This window comes from Rhinopithecus roxellana, chromosome 8, assembly GCF_007565055.1.
Source record: "Rhinopithecus roxellana isolate Shanxi Qingling chromosome 8, ASM756505v1, whole genome shotgun sequence".
NCBI lineage: Eukaryota > Metazoa > Chordata > Mammalia > Primates > Cercopithecidae > Rhinopithecus > Rhinopithecus roxellana.
Window position 1 is genome coordinate 20,483,710 of NC_044556.1, and position 17,505 is coordinate 20,501,214.

Genomic DNA, 17,505 nt, shown 5'->3' on the forward strand with positions numbered 1-17,505 from the left:
CATGAGACACTGCACTCGGCCTACTGTCCTTTCTAACTTCAAAATATCTAAATACATTAATAAGCGTTACACAGTAGAGTATATAGGTACTAAATATTTATGGAAGACTATCTTTTATTTTGAGACAGTCTCACTCTGTCGCCCAGGCTGGAGTGCAGTGGCGCCATCTCAGCTCACTGTAACCTTCGTCTCCTGGGTTTAAGTGATTCTCCTGCCTCAGCCTCCTGACTAGCTGGAACTACAGGCATGCCCCACCATGCCCGGCTAATTTTTGTATATTTAGTAGAGATGAGGTTTCACCATGTTGGCCAGGCTGGTCACAAACTCCTGACCTCAACTGATCTGCCTGCCTTGGCCTCCCAAAGTGCTGGGATTACAAAGTACAGGCGTGAGCCACTGCACCTGGCCTATACAAAACTATCTCTATATATTTACATACATTTTTATTAAAAGTCATGCATCAAAGATTGTGGAGAAAGCCTAACATCTCAATAGCACATATTTAGTTAAGAAAATCAGGTTCAACTCTATATTATTTCACTATATAGTACCTTTTACAGGAACAAAATCAGATCTAAGAGTAAAGTCTGATAAACTTCAACTAAGATGCAAAATTACAACCAAGTACTTAAGCAATAAATCTGAGCAATTATCAGGTTATTTTATTGCATTTCTAATGAGTTCTTAAAAAAAAAGTCAATTATCACTATTATATATGTTCTTTGTATAAGGAGTGCTTCAGAGTCTTTAATTATAACATTTATTAAATAAGAACGAGAGGACTTTTTTTTTTTTTTTTTTTTGAGACGGAGTCTCGCTCTGTCGCCCAGGCTGGAGTGCAGTGGCCGGATCTCAGCTCACTGCAAGCTCCGCCTCCCGGGTTTACGCCATTCTCCTGCCTCAGCCTCCGCAGTAGCTGGGACTACAGGCGCCCGCCACCTCGCCCGGCTAGATTTTTGTATTTTTTTAGTAGAGACGGGGTTTCACCGTGTTAGCCAGGATGGTCTCGATCTCCTGACCTCGTGATCCGCCCGTCTCGGCCTCCCAAAGTGCTGGGATTACAGGCTTGAGCCACCGCGCCCGGCCTGAGAGGACATTTTTAAAGGAGTTAAAGGAACATTCATTCCTTCATAAATGTATAGTGCTTAAGCTCTGCTTTAGAAGGTCTTTCCATGTGCTCTTGGGTAACCACGTAGGGTCTGAATTCATAGTATAAATATCAATAAATGTTGCAATCACAATAGTAATTCAAGTTCCATGGAATCAGTGAGAAACCAAAATGAAGTGGGAATAGGTCATGATGTATTTTCATATGGGATGCATTTCATTGAGTGTGCAATGATCAACTGTACCAACTCTGTTTGATCAGATTTTTTTCTGAGATACGCAAATACAATTTCCATCAGTATACACTGATAAATTACATGTTATGGTCCAAATTATTATTATTGTTTGAGATAGGGTATTGCTCTGTTACCCATGCTTGAGTGCAGTGGCACAATTATGGCTCACTGCAGCCTTATCGCCTGGGCTGAAGCAATCCTCCCACCACAGCTTCTCTAGTTGCTAGGACTATAGACATATATGCCACCATGCCTGGCTAATGTTTTTATTTTTTGTAGAGACAGAGTCTTACTATGTTGCTCAGGCTGGTCTTCAACTCCTAGGCTCAAGCAATCCTTCTGCCTCAGCCTCCCAAAATGCCGGGATTATAGGCATGAACCACTGTACCTGGCACAGATTTAAAAAATGTTAATACATCTGTGAAAGAGCAATGAAAGTCACCAGGAGAAGATGGCTTGCTACCAAAACTCCTTATTTCCTTTAAGAATAAAGGTGTGAAAATTCAAGACTCAGTTTTATTTATGTTGTCCTGGACTATCACGTTTAGGTCAAAATGTTGATTTTTTTCCCCCTTTAACAAGAGTTAGACTTGTGGCATTATAGCAACATACTAATACAATTATATATAGGTGTATGTATGTATCCTCTTCTAAGAGTTCACATGAGGAATTCTGAAAATAGCTTTCATGGATTAAACAAATGCTATTATAGTAATAATAAAACTTAGCAATATTCATATATAAAGAACAGTACTACTGAACATATTATCTTATATTCATCTTAAGTAACAACTGCCATTTAGAATCTTTTGCCTAGCTATAAACACTTATAAGCAGTTTGTTTTTAAACATGAATTCCAGAAATGTCTACAAGTTGTGACTTAAAAATTCCATTGGAAATTTGAGAGTAGACGTGAAAATTTTCTGAATTATAGGATAATTATTTTTAAAAAAGACACACTCCCATGTATGCCTACAGTCAATGTTACTGGCAATAAGCTAAAAGGCTGAAAGGTAGGGTTACTTCTCCACAAATATGTGTGCGTGTGTTTCCTCCTTTCTCTTTATATGTCATGTCTCTGGGTGTCTAAAGTCTCCATATTTTTCACTGTAAGGGTACTTATCCAATGCTGGCCCCCATGCCTGCTTTTGCTTTCCCCAATGACAAAATGCCTTCTCTAAAAAGTAATTGTCAAACTGTAAAGGGGAGAAAAGGGGTGGAAATACACATTAAAGTATAATTATACTTTATAGAAGTCAATGGAGTTTTCACATGATGAATATGTATTTTAATTTTATCCCTAACTTGTACAGTAGTATTTGCAGTAAAAAGGTGACAAATGGACAAAGCTGGAGATAAAAAAGTCTATCAGTTGAGCCACAGATTTCCAGTGGGGGCAGAAATATGAAAAGCTAAAGGGGAATTTCTGAGAAAAGAGGAAATAAGAAAATAATACAGCACAGGAGACAGAAGTCTTAGAAGCTGACGATCAAAAGAATAGGGAGATTCAACTAGTGAAGATACAGAATGTGCAAATGCAGAATGAAAAGAATCTGCAAGGAAGGCCAAAAGCAAAAGTTAGAATTATCAGAAAACAAGATTTCAAAGGCAAAAACCTAGGAAACACTACCTGTCTTGGTGTCTATAGTGACCAAAGATTTTTAAAGAAGCCAAAAGGGTTTCCCCTAACTGGGGAAGATTTTAGTTGTCCAGTTGACCAATGACTAGGAGAAGGAAGGTTAGATCTAGCGGTAGGGATTACGGCATAACGAAAGAGAGGTGGGATGCAAGGTGAATGACAAAAGCAAATAGTGTTTACTGCTACAATTTCAAGATTGACTGCACTAGGCCGGATACAGTGGCTCATTATGCCTGTAATGACAGCACTTTGGGAGGTCAAGGCAGGCGGATCACAAGGTCAGGAGTTCGAGACCAGCCTGACCAACATGGTGAAACCCCAACTCTACTGGGCATGGTGGCAGGTGCCTATAATCCCAGCTACTCAGGAGGCTGAGGCAGGAGAATCACTTGAACCCGGGAGGCAGGGGTTGCAGTGAGCCGAGATTGCACCATTGCACTCCAGCCTGGGCAACAGAGCAAGACTCCATCTCAAAAATAAAAGATTGATTGCCCAATATGAAACACGCAATACACTACACTAAAATGTGTGCAATTTGTTCCGTGAATTCAATTAAGGCACTATTTTTATGGGTCACTGACTCTTGAAATAAGAGGTTCCCTACATTATATCCAAAGTTAAAGAAGTCAAACAGTGCATAAAAGGACTAGCAAAGCTTTCAGTATTTTGTGCCACATGGATGCCTCTATTAAAATCAAACACTAGAGAGGTTTACTTTTGTATGGAATAATCATATGAAATTTTAATGGTAGCCTTTATTATTTCATTTTCCATACTTTTTCAGTTCTTTGCTATATATTTTAGATAAGATGTGGCAAAAATTTAATCCAAAAACAGTAGGACTTAATGTGTCTTCAGTAAGCAGTGCTAATACCTTCAGTAAGTGGCTGAGAAAGCAAGATTCTGAGATTAGTGCTGAGCCTAGGCCTCTGACTTGTCAACCAAAAAAGTTACTTCTCCCTTTAGTATAATGAATTGCAGAAGTACAGTTAAACAGTTGTCTATAAGGGTTTATTAGCAGGCATATGATCTGGTGGGTGAGCAGAGATACTGATATTTCCTTTGCCAGTGACCAAAATATTTACAAATTTCATAAAATGGAAAAAACTTTCTAAAAAATTCATAAGATCAGTTCACAAATTACCAATTCAGCTGGAACACTGAATAGCAGAAATGACAAAAGATTTGTTCTTATGGTTGATAAAAAATTTATATCAGGGCATTCAAGTAAAGTTATTTTCTATGTTCTGATTTAATGAATCATGTGAGTTGTATCTGGTTGGGTGACACAGATTCTGGCTCACTGAAGCCTACCCTAATGCTTCTCAGCACAGCCTTCCTAGGGACAGTCAAGCCAGAATAACATGTCAGACTGAAGTAATATCACAGAAAGAGAAAGCAGGGCTGGAGAGGCTATGAGATTGATTCATAACACTTTTTGACCTGTGAGTGTCTGGTAAGTTTTCCATGTCCTATGGGCTTCAATGACCTCTAACAAGCACCAAGCAGCAACAGTAATGCAATAATGAATGATCCTCAAAAGAAGAATTTTACAATTCAAGCTGAAAAACCCTACACTTATTAAAAAGTTGTAACCCTATCGATAAATAGCCTTAGAAACCACTAGTGGTTTCCTAAAAGCTGAATAAGTATTAAATGTTTTATATATGCTTTTGTAGTAAGCATCTGGTTTAGTTCCTTTAAACCTGTCAGATTTTAAAATTGTACATTAATTTAAAAAACTTTTTTGATGCTAATAAAGTATGTTGAAAAACAAAATAATATTAGATATGTAAAAATACAGATGTAAAATAATGAAGCCCATTCAATGTTAATACAATGGACTACTAAAAATGAAACTAAAAGACTATTCTGTATATACTCCACATGAGGATGTTTGTCTCTTTCAAAGATGATAACAGACTGGGTGTGGTGGCTCATGCCTATAATCCTAGCACTTTGGAAGGTAGAGGCAGGTGGATCTCTTGAGTCCAGGAGTTCGAGACCAGCCTGGGCAATATAGCGAGACACTGTCTCTACAAAAAATATAAAAATTAGTCAGGCATGGTGGTGCATGGCTGTAGTCCCAGCCACTAGAGAGGCTGAGGTGGGAGAATTGCTGGAGCCTGGGAGGCAGAGGTGGCAGTGAGCCGAGATCACACCAATGCACTCCAGCCTGGGCGACAGAGCAAGACTCTGTTTCAAAAAAAAAAAAAAAGAGATGATAACAAATAGTATTTTTAAAGAATAAGGTATATAGAAGAAAAGATGGTAAAAAAATAGAGAGAATAATTACATACCACTTTATATAAAAGTTGTTTTATTACATAGGAAAGGAAAATAAGGCACAAAATAGAGGTATGGTATTTTCCAAGGCAGTTTACAAAATCAGTGGATCACTTTGTTTTTCCCTAATTAATATGCTTCACACTTAGTATTTAGAGTTAAAATCTGAGAGAGTACTTACAATGACAGCAACACCATAGCAATTAAAGTCCATTCCGCAGGTTTGTGTATAATATTTCTATTTGTTAACCTGAAAGACAGATAAAATTTATCCAAGGAGTGTTACCTTTAAGTAAACTTTCTATTTCTTTCTAGAGAATATCAGATTTATAATAATGTGCCACAGAAGCACTATTTTTTAAAAATACTTGTTATATTTGACAGGAAAGAGTCAATAGTATAATAATGCGGCTCAATAGTCACTATCTGATAATGGCCATCTCAAAAGGAAGTGTTCCAGCCCCACTTTTTTATGTTTTAATAATATTACTACTAGACAAGATAAACATATAGGAACAATGTGGGAAACTAAATTGCTTGATTAAAACACACACCCCCACAACACACATACTCATAATATTCTCTATGCTTTCCCCTAACCAAGCAATTCCTCTCCTCCCCTCCCTTCCCCTCCTTTCACCTCCCCCACTCCCCTCCCCTCCTCTCTCTTCTCTTCTCTTCCTCTTCCTCCTCCTCTTCTCTCTCTCTTTCTTTCTTCTCTCTCCTTCTTCTTCTTCTTTTTTTTTTTTTTTTAAAGGGGGTCTTGCTATGTTGCCTGGGCTGCGGTGCGGTGGCTCTTCACAGGCATGATCATGGTACACTGTAGCCTTGAATTCCTGGGCTCAAGAGATCCTCCTGACTCAGCCTCTTGAGTAGCTGGGATGACAGGTACATGCTGCTGTGTCTGGCTTAAGGTAAGCAATTTCTGATTGTAATTTTACTTCATCTTCTGTACCTTTCCATCTGGTGCTAGGTTGGTAGCAGGCAATTAAGGGATGTTATAGTCCATAATTTACAGAAATAAGAATTGGCTTAATAAATTATAATAATAGGTCTTTATTAAAGAAAACTTAAGTTTTTTAAAAAATCAGAAGTAAATTTTATCACTAAGCCATTGATGGCAACAAAAAACTCTGTAGTCATCTTAGTTTCTCAGAAAGCATTTAGAAAGATCACTCTAAATTTAAAAATGATATAAATCAATAAGAAAATATCAGCCAATAAATAAATGGTAAAGGATATGAACAGGGAATTTATAAAGGAGGAAATTTGAAATGGACAATAAAAATTTGAAAAGGAGCTCAATCTCACTAATAATTTGAGAAATTAATATAAAGACAATAATTCACTCCATCCACCTGGAAAAATGAAAGACTGGCAATACCAAGGTTGGTGAGGATGGGAAGAAATAGTGCAACACACTGTTGATGTGAGCAATTGAATGACAATCTGGCAATATCTAATAAAGTTGAAAATGCATATAAACAGCCCAGCTATTTACATACTTCTAGATATAAAGCCCAAAAATACTCTCACTTATACATAAAAAAATGTGTGTGAAGGTTGTTAATGTAACTCTGCTTGTAATAGAAAAATAAACTGGCATATTTATAAAATATTAAAAATATTAAATAGCGGTTAAAATGAATAAACTAGATTTACATATTTTGCTCATCATAATTTTGAATGAAAGAAAGCAAACATGGCATGGCTTTTTTTTTTCTTTTTTCTTTTTTCTTTTTTTTTTTTTTAGACAGAGTCTTGTTCTGTCACCCAGGCTGGAGTGCAGTGCCATGTCTCAGCCTCCCAAGTAGCTGGGATTACAGGCATGTGCCACCACGCCTAATTTTTGTATTTTTGTAGAGGTGGGGTTTCACTATGTTGCCCAGGCTGGTCTCTAACTCCTGGCCTCAAGTGATCCACCTGCCTTGGCCTCCCAAAGTGCTGGGATTACAGGAATGAGCTACAGTGCCCAGCTGGTATAGCATTATTTATATAAATCAAGAACAGACTAAATACTAAATACTGTTTATGGCAGTGAACATAAAAACAAAGACTAGAAGGATACACATCTACTTCACAGTACCAGTTGCTTCTGGGGAGGAACGAAGAATGGATTGTGAAAGGGAACAAAGGGGACTGACTTCATGCCCTCCTCTTTTGCACCAGCTATTCCGTCCATCTGAAACTATCTTCTGCCAGGTAAGTTTCCTTATGTCATCTTTGCAATAAGGCCTATCCGGACCACAGTATTAAAAAGTACAACTTGCCCTCTACCTCCCAAAACCCAATACTCCTGACCTCCTTATTCTGCTATATGTTTTTCTTTTTTTTCCATACCACTTATTGCCTTCTAATATATAATTGTTGTTTATTTTGTTTTTTTCTTCTCAGAGGGCAAGAGTCTTTGTGTACTTCACTATTTATTCCAAGTTTCCAGAACAAGTGGCTGGCAGTCAGTAGGCATTCAATTAATATTTTTTGAATAATTATAACATTTTCTTTTATTTAAAATATATATCGAATCAAATTTTAGAAAATATTAAAATCTATTAATTCTGAGTGGAGGATATATTTTGTTACATTAATCTGAATTTTCCCATCATTTTCCAAAATTTAAAAAAGCCTACATGATAGAAAAAGGAAGTACAGTATATAATGGTTAGAGTCTGAAAGATAAGGGTTTAATGCCCAGATATGTCCTCAGTAGTGTTTTATTTTGGACACATTGTTTGATGGCTGTGAAACTTTATTTGGTAAAATAAGGACAATAATATCAACCACCTCATAGGGTTCTTGTGAGGATTAACTGTACAAGAGACAGCCATACTGCCAAATCCAACAGACATTTCACAACTCTCATCTTAATCTGTCCAGCACTTGACAATCACTCCCTTCTCCAGGAAACATTTTCTTCACCAGGTTTTCACTTGCCTGGTTCCCCTACCTCTCATGAGCACTCTCCTTGAACATTTTAATACTGGAGTGTCCCAGGGCCTCTGGCCTTAGGTCTCTTCTCTCCTGTATAAACAAACACTCTTTCCCTTGGTGATGTTATCCAATCTTATGACTTTAAATATTAGAAACTATATGCTGACAACTCTCAAATGTATTACCTCTAGCCTGGACCTCCTCCTTGAATTCCAGATTTCTATATCTAATGGTCCACTTGACACTTCTACTTGGATGTCTAACAGCATCTCAAAATTGGGTAGCGCCAAAACTGGGCTCTTCATCCTTCTCCCAAAACTAGGGATGGTGTGACACTCCTATCTCAGTAAATGGCTTACCCTATCCTTCCAGAATCCAGTTGCTCAGGCCACAAATCTTATGGTTAAACTTGACTCTCTCACATCCCATGTCCAGCCAGTCACCAGTTCTAATGATTCCACCTTCAAAATAGGATCTGATCATTTCTTATTACCTCCACTGCTTTCTCTTCAGCCACACCATTTCTTACCTAGATTACCAAAACAGTCCTGGCTATTTCTAGCTGTATTGGTCTCTCTGCCTCTGCTCATCTGTTGTAATTATCAACTTGGCAGCCAAAATGATGCTGTTAAAAAATATATGTTAGATCATGTCATTCCTCTGTTCAGGACCTACCAATTACCCTCCATCTCACTCAGAGTGAAGGTCAAAGAATGATCATAGCTACAAGGGCTATACAGTCTGTACTACACCCAACCCCAATCCCATACTTCTCTGACCACGTATCTCTCTACTCTTGCCTCTGCTCATTTCTCTAACCTCACCAGCAACCTAAATATTCTGTGAAGACACCAGGCCTGTTCCTGCTTTAGAGTCTTTGCACTTGCTCTTCCCTGTCTGCTATAGTTTCACAGACAGCAACACAGCTTGCTCCCTTGCCTCCTTTTGGGTCTTTACACAAACAGTGTCTTCTCAATGAGGTCTTCCCTAACCAGCCTATTAAAAAGTGCAACTTTCTCCCTCCTCAGTACTATCTGATTTCCCTGCTTCTGGGGTGAGAAGGAGAAGAATGGACAGAGAAAAGGAAAAGGCCATATTTTTGTACTCCATCTATTAGAAGTAAGTTCCATGAGTGAAGGGATTTGTCTGTTTTGTTCACTGATGTAGTTGCAGCAAATCAAACAGTATCTAGCATATAGTCAAAGGAGCTAGCTCAAATAAGGATAAGCATATAGGAATAAAATGACAGAAGAACAGAATTTCCTTTCCTGGCCAGGTGTGGTGGCTCACGTCTGTAATCCCAGCACTTTGGGAGGCCGAGGCAGGCAGATCATGAGGTCATGAGTTCGAGACCAGCTTGGCCAACATCATGAAACCCCCATCTCTACTAACAATACAAAAATTAGCTGGGTGTGTTGGTGCATGCCTGTAATCCCAGATACTTGGGAGCCTGAGGCGGGAGAATCGTTGGAACCCGGGAGGTGGAGGTTGCAGTGAGCCAAGATTGCATCACTGCACTCCAGCCTAGGCGACAGAGCAAGACTACAACTCAAAAAAGTATTTCCTTTTCTATTATACTCAAATCTTGTAGAGTTAAGACAGATCTAAGAGTTCATAATTCACTTATACATTCACCAAAAATGTATTTAGAGTGTCTGCTGTATTACCACTGTTCCAGGCACTGGAGAGAACACAAATAAGAGGTTTTGCTTTCATTTCAAAGTACTTCTAGTAGCAAACTAGCGAAATTTCACCTGTTTTCATATTTTTCCTATTGTTGAGCCAAAATAATTTTCAGCACAGATGCTAAATGAATGTATTTACTATTGTTTGAGTGACAATTTAAAAGGGAAACAGTAATATTTGACAGAAAACATTTAAAAGGCAGATTTTTCAGGCCAGGTATGGTGGCTCATGCCTGTAATACCAGCACTTTGGGAGGCAGGCAGTTTGCTTGAGCTCAGGAGTTTGAGACCAGCCTGGGCAACACGGTGAAACCTCGTCTCTAAAAAAAATACAAAAATTAGCACGGCATGGTGGTGTGTGCCTGTAATTCCAGCTACTCAGGAGGCTAAGGTGGGAGGATTGCTTGAGCCTGGGAGGCAGACGTTGCAGTGAGTTGAGATCACAGCACTGCAGTCCAGCCTGGGTGACAGAGTAAGATTCTGTCTCAAAAATAAAAATAAATAAAAAGCAGATTTTCAAAACATAATTTGAAATTCATACAGATTGAAATACCTTGATTCATCACTGATTAAATTTAAAATGGACTTTTGTGTCAAAATATAATTTTAATTCAAATCTAATTTAGAAAAATATCTAGATTCAACACTGATGACAGTGAATCATTATCAAGCAGATTCTGATGGAACCTGCTTTACGTTATGACAGGTAAACCAATGTAACATTCTAGATAGCAGATTTGTAATGCAAGTTCAGTGGAAAGGACAGTTCTATTCACTGGGGAAATTCTTATAGAGCCAAAAAAACTGCTTTATGTTTAGGTCCCAAAATAGGCTCTCAACCCTGGCTGCATATTAGAATTATCTAGCGGGGGCGCTTTTAGAAAATACTAATGACTGAGGCCAACCCTAGCCGAATGAAACTCAATCTCTAGGGTGGAGCCGGACATCTATAGTTGTTAAAAGCTCCCCAGGTAATTCTGATGCACAACTGGCTTGAGAATCACTGTTCTACAAGTTCCTATTATTGATTGCCATTTCAGAGAGAAGGATACGGTTATTTATGTCAACTCTTTCCCACTATCAGTATTGATTGAAAAGACTTCTCAACAATAGTTACTGTCATCAATATGGCATTTTTCCAGAAGCTTCGCCTGGCAGCCCTAGCCTACAAACTGTCACAGACCTGCCAACGTTGTCCAGAATCTGGAATCTGAAGACTTCAAATCAGCTATCTTATCAGAGGTCATTCTGTATTTTAAGCAACTGACACTTTTCTGAAGGACAGTAAAGCCAATTTAAGCAATTTTTATCAAAGCTACAGACTTTGACTTATAGTTACTGAAGAGTAAAGATTTTCAAAAATAATTAACACCAAGGTTTTTGGAACAGAATTTTATAACACCTCCTACCAAAATAGAGCATATGTTTTTGGGCTTATTTTCCCAACGCTTTTTATTAAATTTCAAACATATATAAAAGTAGAGATAATATAAAATAAATTCCTATATACACATCACAACTTTGACAATTACCAACTCCCAGCTAATCACGTTTCTTCTATAACAACCCCATATTCAACACTACTGCTAATCTAGATAATTTTGAAGCAAATCTCAAATGTCATATAATCAAGTATTTAAATAATGCAGAAAGTAACTAGAAGGGACTCAGAGCCAGAAAATAGGAATGACAGAAAAAAATGATAATAGTTTATAAGGGGAAAAGGGCATTTGAATGTCTCCTCATATCTGCAGTGCTGGGATTACAGACCTGAGCCACTGTGCCTGGCTGTATTTTTCATTAATAATAATAATATTTTAAAAAACACAAATTAGTCACTACTTAACAATTCTATGGTGGAAAAATAAAGAGGTCCTTAGACGTAGGAGAAAAAAAACAACTGTGAAGAATCACTACAATAGAAATGTCACTATTACCAGTCTCCATTCAGTAAGTTCTAAAATTATTGACTGGCTGCCAGAAGGGAGCAGGCAGGAAAACCAAGGGACTGGGAAGGTCAGTGAGGTATTAGTCCCAAAATTATTATTATTATTTTTTGCATTATGCCCTAGAGCAGTAGGTGCTCAGCTTTGACTATCCATTAAAATCACCTGGAGAGCATTAAAATCCTGTCCCTTGAATGCCATATGCCAAACCAGTTAAATCAGAATCCTTGGGGGAGTGGGGGTTGGATGGGGGAGGAGTAGGACACAGGTGGTAATTTTTTAAGGCTCCCTAGGTGATTCCAATAAGCTTCCAAATTTGAGCAAATCTCACTGATTAGAAGTATCTGGGGTAGCCTAACTTTTTTTTCCCTAAAGTTTCTAGTAACTTTTGAGAACCTCAGAATAGTTTTTTAAAAAAGAGACATCAAATTAGATCTATAGAAAAATATTGTTCTAAAAAATATAAACAAAGTAAATTAAATTGCTAGTTAATCTATTCTACATAAGCCGGATAAAAAATGTGTGTTGGAGACCATAGGGTTTATTCTAATGTTTTCTGATATGTACAGCATAACTTTATCAGTTTGCTCAGAATGGTAATTAAATATGTGTTGTCTGCAGGAAGGTGAATGGCAAGTCCTTTGAAAATCAATGAAATGATCAGGAACTGTGGCTCTTGCCTGTGCCTCTAATCCCAGCACTTTGAGAGACAGCAGGATCTTTTGAGGGCAGGAGTTCAAGACCAGCCTGGGCAACATAGTGAGACTGCCCCCTATCTCTACAGAAAACTTAAAAAAAAATTAGCCAGGCTGATGCTTGAGCCCAGAAGTTAAGGCTGCAGTGAACCATGATTGCATCACTGAAATCCAGCCTGGGCAACTGAGCAAGACCCTGTCTTTAAAAAAAAAAAAAAAAATCAATGATCAGCCTCTGCCTGATCTGACCTTCATCTTCCCTCACTCAACTTTATGTTAGTATGATGATATTCATTCCCTGATAAATCCTGAACAAATCCTAAACTTCAGTGTTTCCATACTGTGTATATATGTTTAAACTTTATCATCAGTGTAGACAGTTTTTAAATACTTTTTATCTCCTTTTGGACGCATGGTTCTGTGATAGGTATAAGACAGGATACCTAAAAAATGTCTCTCGTCATTACTAACAGGGCACACAGCATGCAGACAAGTTCAGCTTTGGACTTGTTATTTTGCTCAAACCCTCTTTTGGCAAAGTCCAAGGTCAATCTGAGGATTGACATCCCTGAACTTGTGAGTAATCAATAATCTTCAAATTGCATAGTTTTCATGACACCTAGTGAGGGTAAAAATCTTAGTAATTAGAACAATCATATCATTCAGTTTATCATTACCTAAACATTCAGTTTCAAATATAAACATCCTAGATAAAATGAAGTGAAAATGTCTTTATGTGCTTGTTTTATCAGCCAACTGAAGAGTAAAATACCACAATAATTATGATGTCTGTGAAACTTAATTTTAAGTACAAAACAATCAGTAACAACTTTCAATTATTTAGGAAAATAGATTGATAGTTAATACAAATATTGAATACACTAGATTACTTTCTCAAGAACATATCTTGGGAATAGGTTAATAAAAATTTAAATAATCTAAAACAGAATAATAGACATTAGATTTTATAATAACTCAAACTTTGCAGAAATGTATGACCTACTAGTAGTCACAACATTAAAGAAAATAACCTTGAAGACCTGCATTTAAATTTCTGTTGGGGAATTGATGATGAATGAAAATCAATGTCCCCTCAAACTATCATGAGTTGGAAAAATTCCTAAATTATATAAACAACAGATATATAATAATCCAAATATAATATCTAATCATGATATAACAAAGTGTTAAGATAAAACATAGAGAAAACTGAGATATTCCAAGCACATTTTGTTTAGTCAAAGTTCACTATAGAAGACTCTAGAATAATGTTTTAAGACATCTATAGTTTTGAATCTATGAAGGTTTGATAGTTTAATGTAAATTATTACAAATTATCCTTTTCAGCAGCTGAAGACAAGTCTTTGAAGACAAATAATTTTTGAGGTTTGCCTTAAACTATGAATTCTAGATACAAAACTCTTTCTAGTAAAATCCTTACCGAAAAACCTTTTCCTGAATTACTTTTGGCACACAAAAAGGTTAGTGATGTTTTTAAATGTGCCAGTTTAAAATGATTGTCTATTAGGTGTTACTGATGGGCAGTATGTTACTGCAAGAGAAATCTAACAGCTGACAGTGCCAAGAAATTGTTCCTGTACTGTAATTTTACACTTCTAAAATCTGACTGCTATTGTTGACAATAATAAACTACAATAATAAATACATATGATAAATGTCTTGGATAAATTAATTCTTCTACCCTAGAAGTTTATTCTGTGTCAGTGCAACATTAGCCACAGACAAATGTTAATTTTAGTATTTGGTCACTGGCATTTGGCTGAAATGTGCATTTGGTACAGTTCTACTAATAAGGCATTTACAGGCTTATTGCTATGCTTCTTGGTAGAGAGAACCTAGTCTTAGCCTGATTGAGTATTTTTATCTTTATAGTTTTAGGAAAAATCACAACAGTTTCACTCACAATTGGTATCAATTCTCTATTCTCCCTTCCTTTAAAGTTCTTAGCACTTTAGTCTGTTCTGTGTAATTCAATATTAAATTACCCACTGTCTTGTACTGTTCACTGTACTCACATGATCTTCATACAGGAGAGTTCTTCCTTTAGGGTGGCATTACGTTTCTTTTACATTACCCATAGTGCCTGGCACAGTGAGGGTCATCCAATGTATATTTAATATTTCACTTAAACCCATAGTATTACTGGCTTTGTGTCAGAGATATAATTTTCCTTCTCAATTTTAGGCTATTCCATAAATAAACTATCCAAAGTGAACTATATAATGGCTTGAGCAAATAAAGGTTGCATTAAAAAGAAGAGAAAAATAATGTTGTTTAGTGGAGGAGAAAAATAGAATACCGTATTTAGACCTGTGACATTGAAAGGTAAGTCACTTACTTTCTTCGTGCCTTTGGATTCTGCAAGGCAATAAATAAAGTCAAAATAATTGAGAAGGATCATTGTAATATAAATACTAACCTGAAAGTTCGAACAAGATTTTTAAGTTGTGTGTAAATATCTCCCAATGTAATCTGAAGAGGACCCAGAAGCCCAGGCAATCTGAAAATTAAAAAATTACATTTATTTTAAAACAAACTTAATTATATGGAAACTTTTTTTGGGTCATGCCTAGATCTGAATTTTCCATAGGTAATAATGGCATTTAGGTAGAAGCAGTCATGATTTAAAGGTTAACCTAGGTTATGACTGGTGAGAACTCATAAGGAAACATTCATAGTAACCCCACACTCCACTTTGTAGTCTGTTACTGAGTGTGAAGTACTGAAATGCAAAATCATTTTGGCAGCTATTTAAATTCTTGTCCCTAGTTTTACTTACCTGTTTATTTTCAAATATTAGACCAAGATGGAAAGAACACAACTGCCCTCAAAATGGTCCAATCTGAGAGTGCGGTATATTTTTCCTTACTAAATCCTCATGGTGGGAGTAAAAATTAGTACCTTTTTATGAAGCAATCTGACAATAATATGTTAACAGTTTAAATGTGTTTGACCCAACAGTTTTACTATGAAAAAAATTTAATCTAAGGAAATAATCAGATAAACATAAAAAATATGCTTGTAGCGGAAATGGTTTTAGTAGTGAAAAATTGGAAACAAATGTGTATCAATAGGTGATTGGTTAGATAAATTATGATACACCCATTTCATAGAATAAGACATTTAAAATAATGTGAATCTATTTTTTAATATAAAAAGATATTCATGATAGATGTGAAGTGAAAAATGTACATAGTATTATCCTATTTTTATAAAAACATATTATATAATACCATTGTACTTCATATATATTACATATCAAGCATATTTCATCCCTTCTAGATTTGTCCATAGAGAGAACCAAATAGAATGAGTATACATATGCCATATACATGTCAGGGATACACATCAAAATATTAATAGTAGTTACTGTTGAGTGGTGGGATTACGGGTAATTTTTACTTCCTTCTTTAAACCATTCTGTATTGCCTCATTTGCTAAAGTATGTGTTACTTTATTTTTTTTAAGCTTCTTTTTAAGACCAGTGTGATAATACAAAAAGCTTCTTACTATGGAAGTTTCACACATGTTCCAAAATAGAAAGAACAGTAATAATCCCATATATCTATTTCCAGATTCAATTTCTTAATTTTTGCTACATTTGCTTCATTTCTCATTCCCTTCAGCACCCAGGCTGGAGTGCAGTGGCATAATCCAAACGTCAGGCAATAACAAACGCTGGTGAGATATGTGGAGACAAGGGAACCCTCATACAGTGTTGGTGGCAACGGAAATTAGTACACCCACTATGGAGAACAGTCTAATCACGAGCACAATCACAGCTCGCTGCAGACTCAAACTCTTAGGCTCAAGCGATCCTCCACTTCAGCCTCCTGAGTAGTAACCCCACAACACCCGATTAATTTTTATTTTTATTTATTTTATTTTTTTGAGATGAAGTCTCACTCTGTCCCCCAGGCTGGAGTGCAGTGACGGGATCTCGGCTCACTGCAAGCTCCACCTCCCAGGTTCGGGCCATTCTCCTGCCTCAGCCTCCTGAGTAGCTGGGACTACAGGCGCCCGCCACCACGCCCGGCTAATTTTTTTTTTTTGTATTTTTAGTAGAGACAGGGTTTCACCGTGTTAGACAGGATGGTCTCAATTTCTTGACCTCGTGATCTGCCTGCCTCAGTCTCCAAAAGTGCTGGGATTACAGGCGTAAGCCACCGCACCCGGCCTAATTTTTATTTTTATTTTTGTAGAGATGGGGTCTTACTATGTTGCCCAGGCTGGTCTTGAACTCCTGGCTTCAGGTGATCCCCCTGACTCAGCCTCCCAAAGTTCTGGGATTACAGGCATGAGCCACCACACCTGGCCATTTTTTTCTTATTTTGTAGTAATATTTTAAAGTAAATACCTGTCGTCATATCTTTTGACCCCTGTTTCCATTTTTATCTCTAAATACAAAGGCACATTCTTATATAATCACAATAAAATGATCATAACCATCCAAATTAACAATTGCCTGAGTGTCATCTAATATCCAACATATTTAATGTCCTCTGATACTCTGAAATAAACACTTTTTACAATTGGTTGGTTCAAATAAAAAACCAAAAAAGGTCTAACATTGATAATGAGAAGAAAACTCTTTCATAAACAACAACAAAAAATTCCTATACCATAATTAGTTTTGTCTTCACTCTTCTTTATGCCTTGGTTAATGTGAAATGTTTTCCGTATTTTCAAACTGCTACAAAATAAAACTTCATATTCACAACCCTTAAATAATGACTGACACACTTTTCCATGTTTTCTGCTAAAATAAGAAAATGCAGATTGAAAAGTTCAACACAGCCCTCACACCTCAGGAAAAAAAAATCTTCAAGTTCTTTTTGAAAGAAAAATCAAGATAGCAATTTTTAAATGTCATTTATGACTGGGCTAATTACAAGAACAATACTTTCCACCACGGGAAGTTTAAAGCTAAAAGTGCAACGTTAAGCTGAACAAAAACT

At 36.7% G+C, this 17,505-nt stretch overlaps 1 protein-coding gene across 3 annotated transcripts in view; it reads right to left on the minus strand.

Annotated features, from left to right (window-relative positions):
• The window catches only part of RPAP2 (RNA polymerase II associated protein 2), a 95,470-nt gene that overhangs the window by 42,140 nt on the left and 35,825 nt on the right, over window positions 1–17,505 (minus strand). For all 3 annotated transcript variants that reach the window (XM_010370366.2, XM_010370370.2, XM_010370368.2), the window contains 2 exons: window positions 14,967–15,047; window positions 5,451–5,519 (listed from right to left, as the gene is read on the minus strand). In XM_010370366.2, the coding sequence (XP_010368668.1) occupies window positions 5,451–5,519; window positions 14,967–15,047 (150 nt within the window). The remainder of the gene's footprint in view (window positions 1–5,450; window positions 5,520–14,966; window positions 15,048–17,505) is intronic.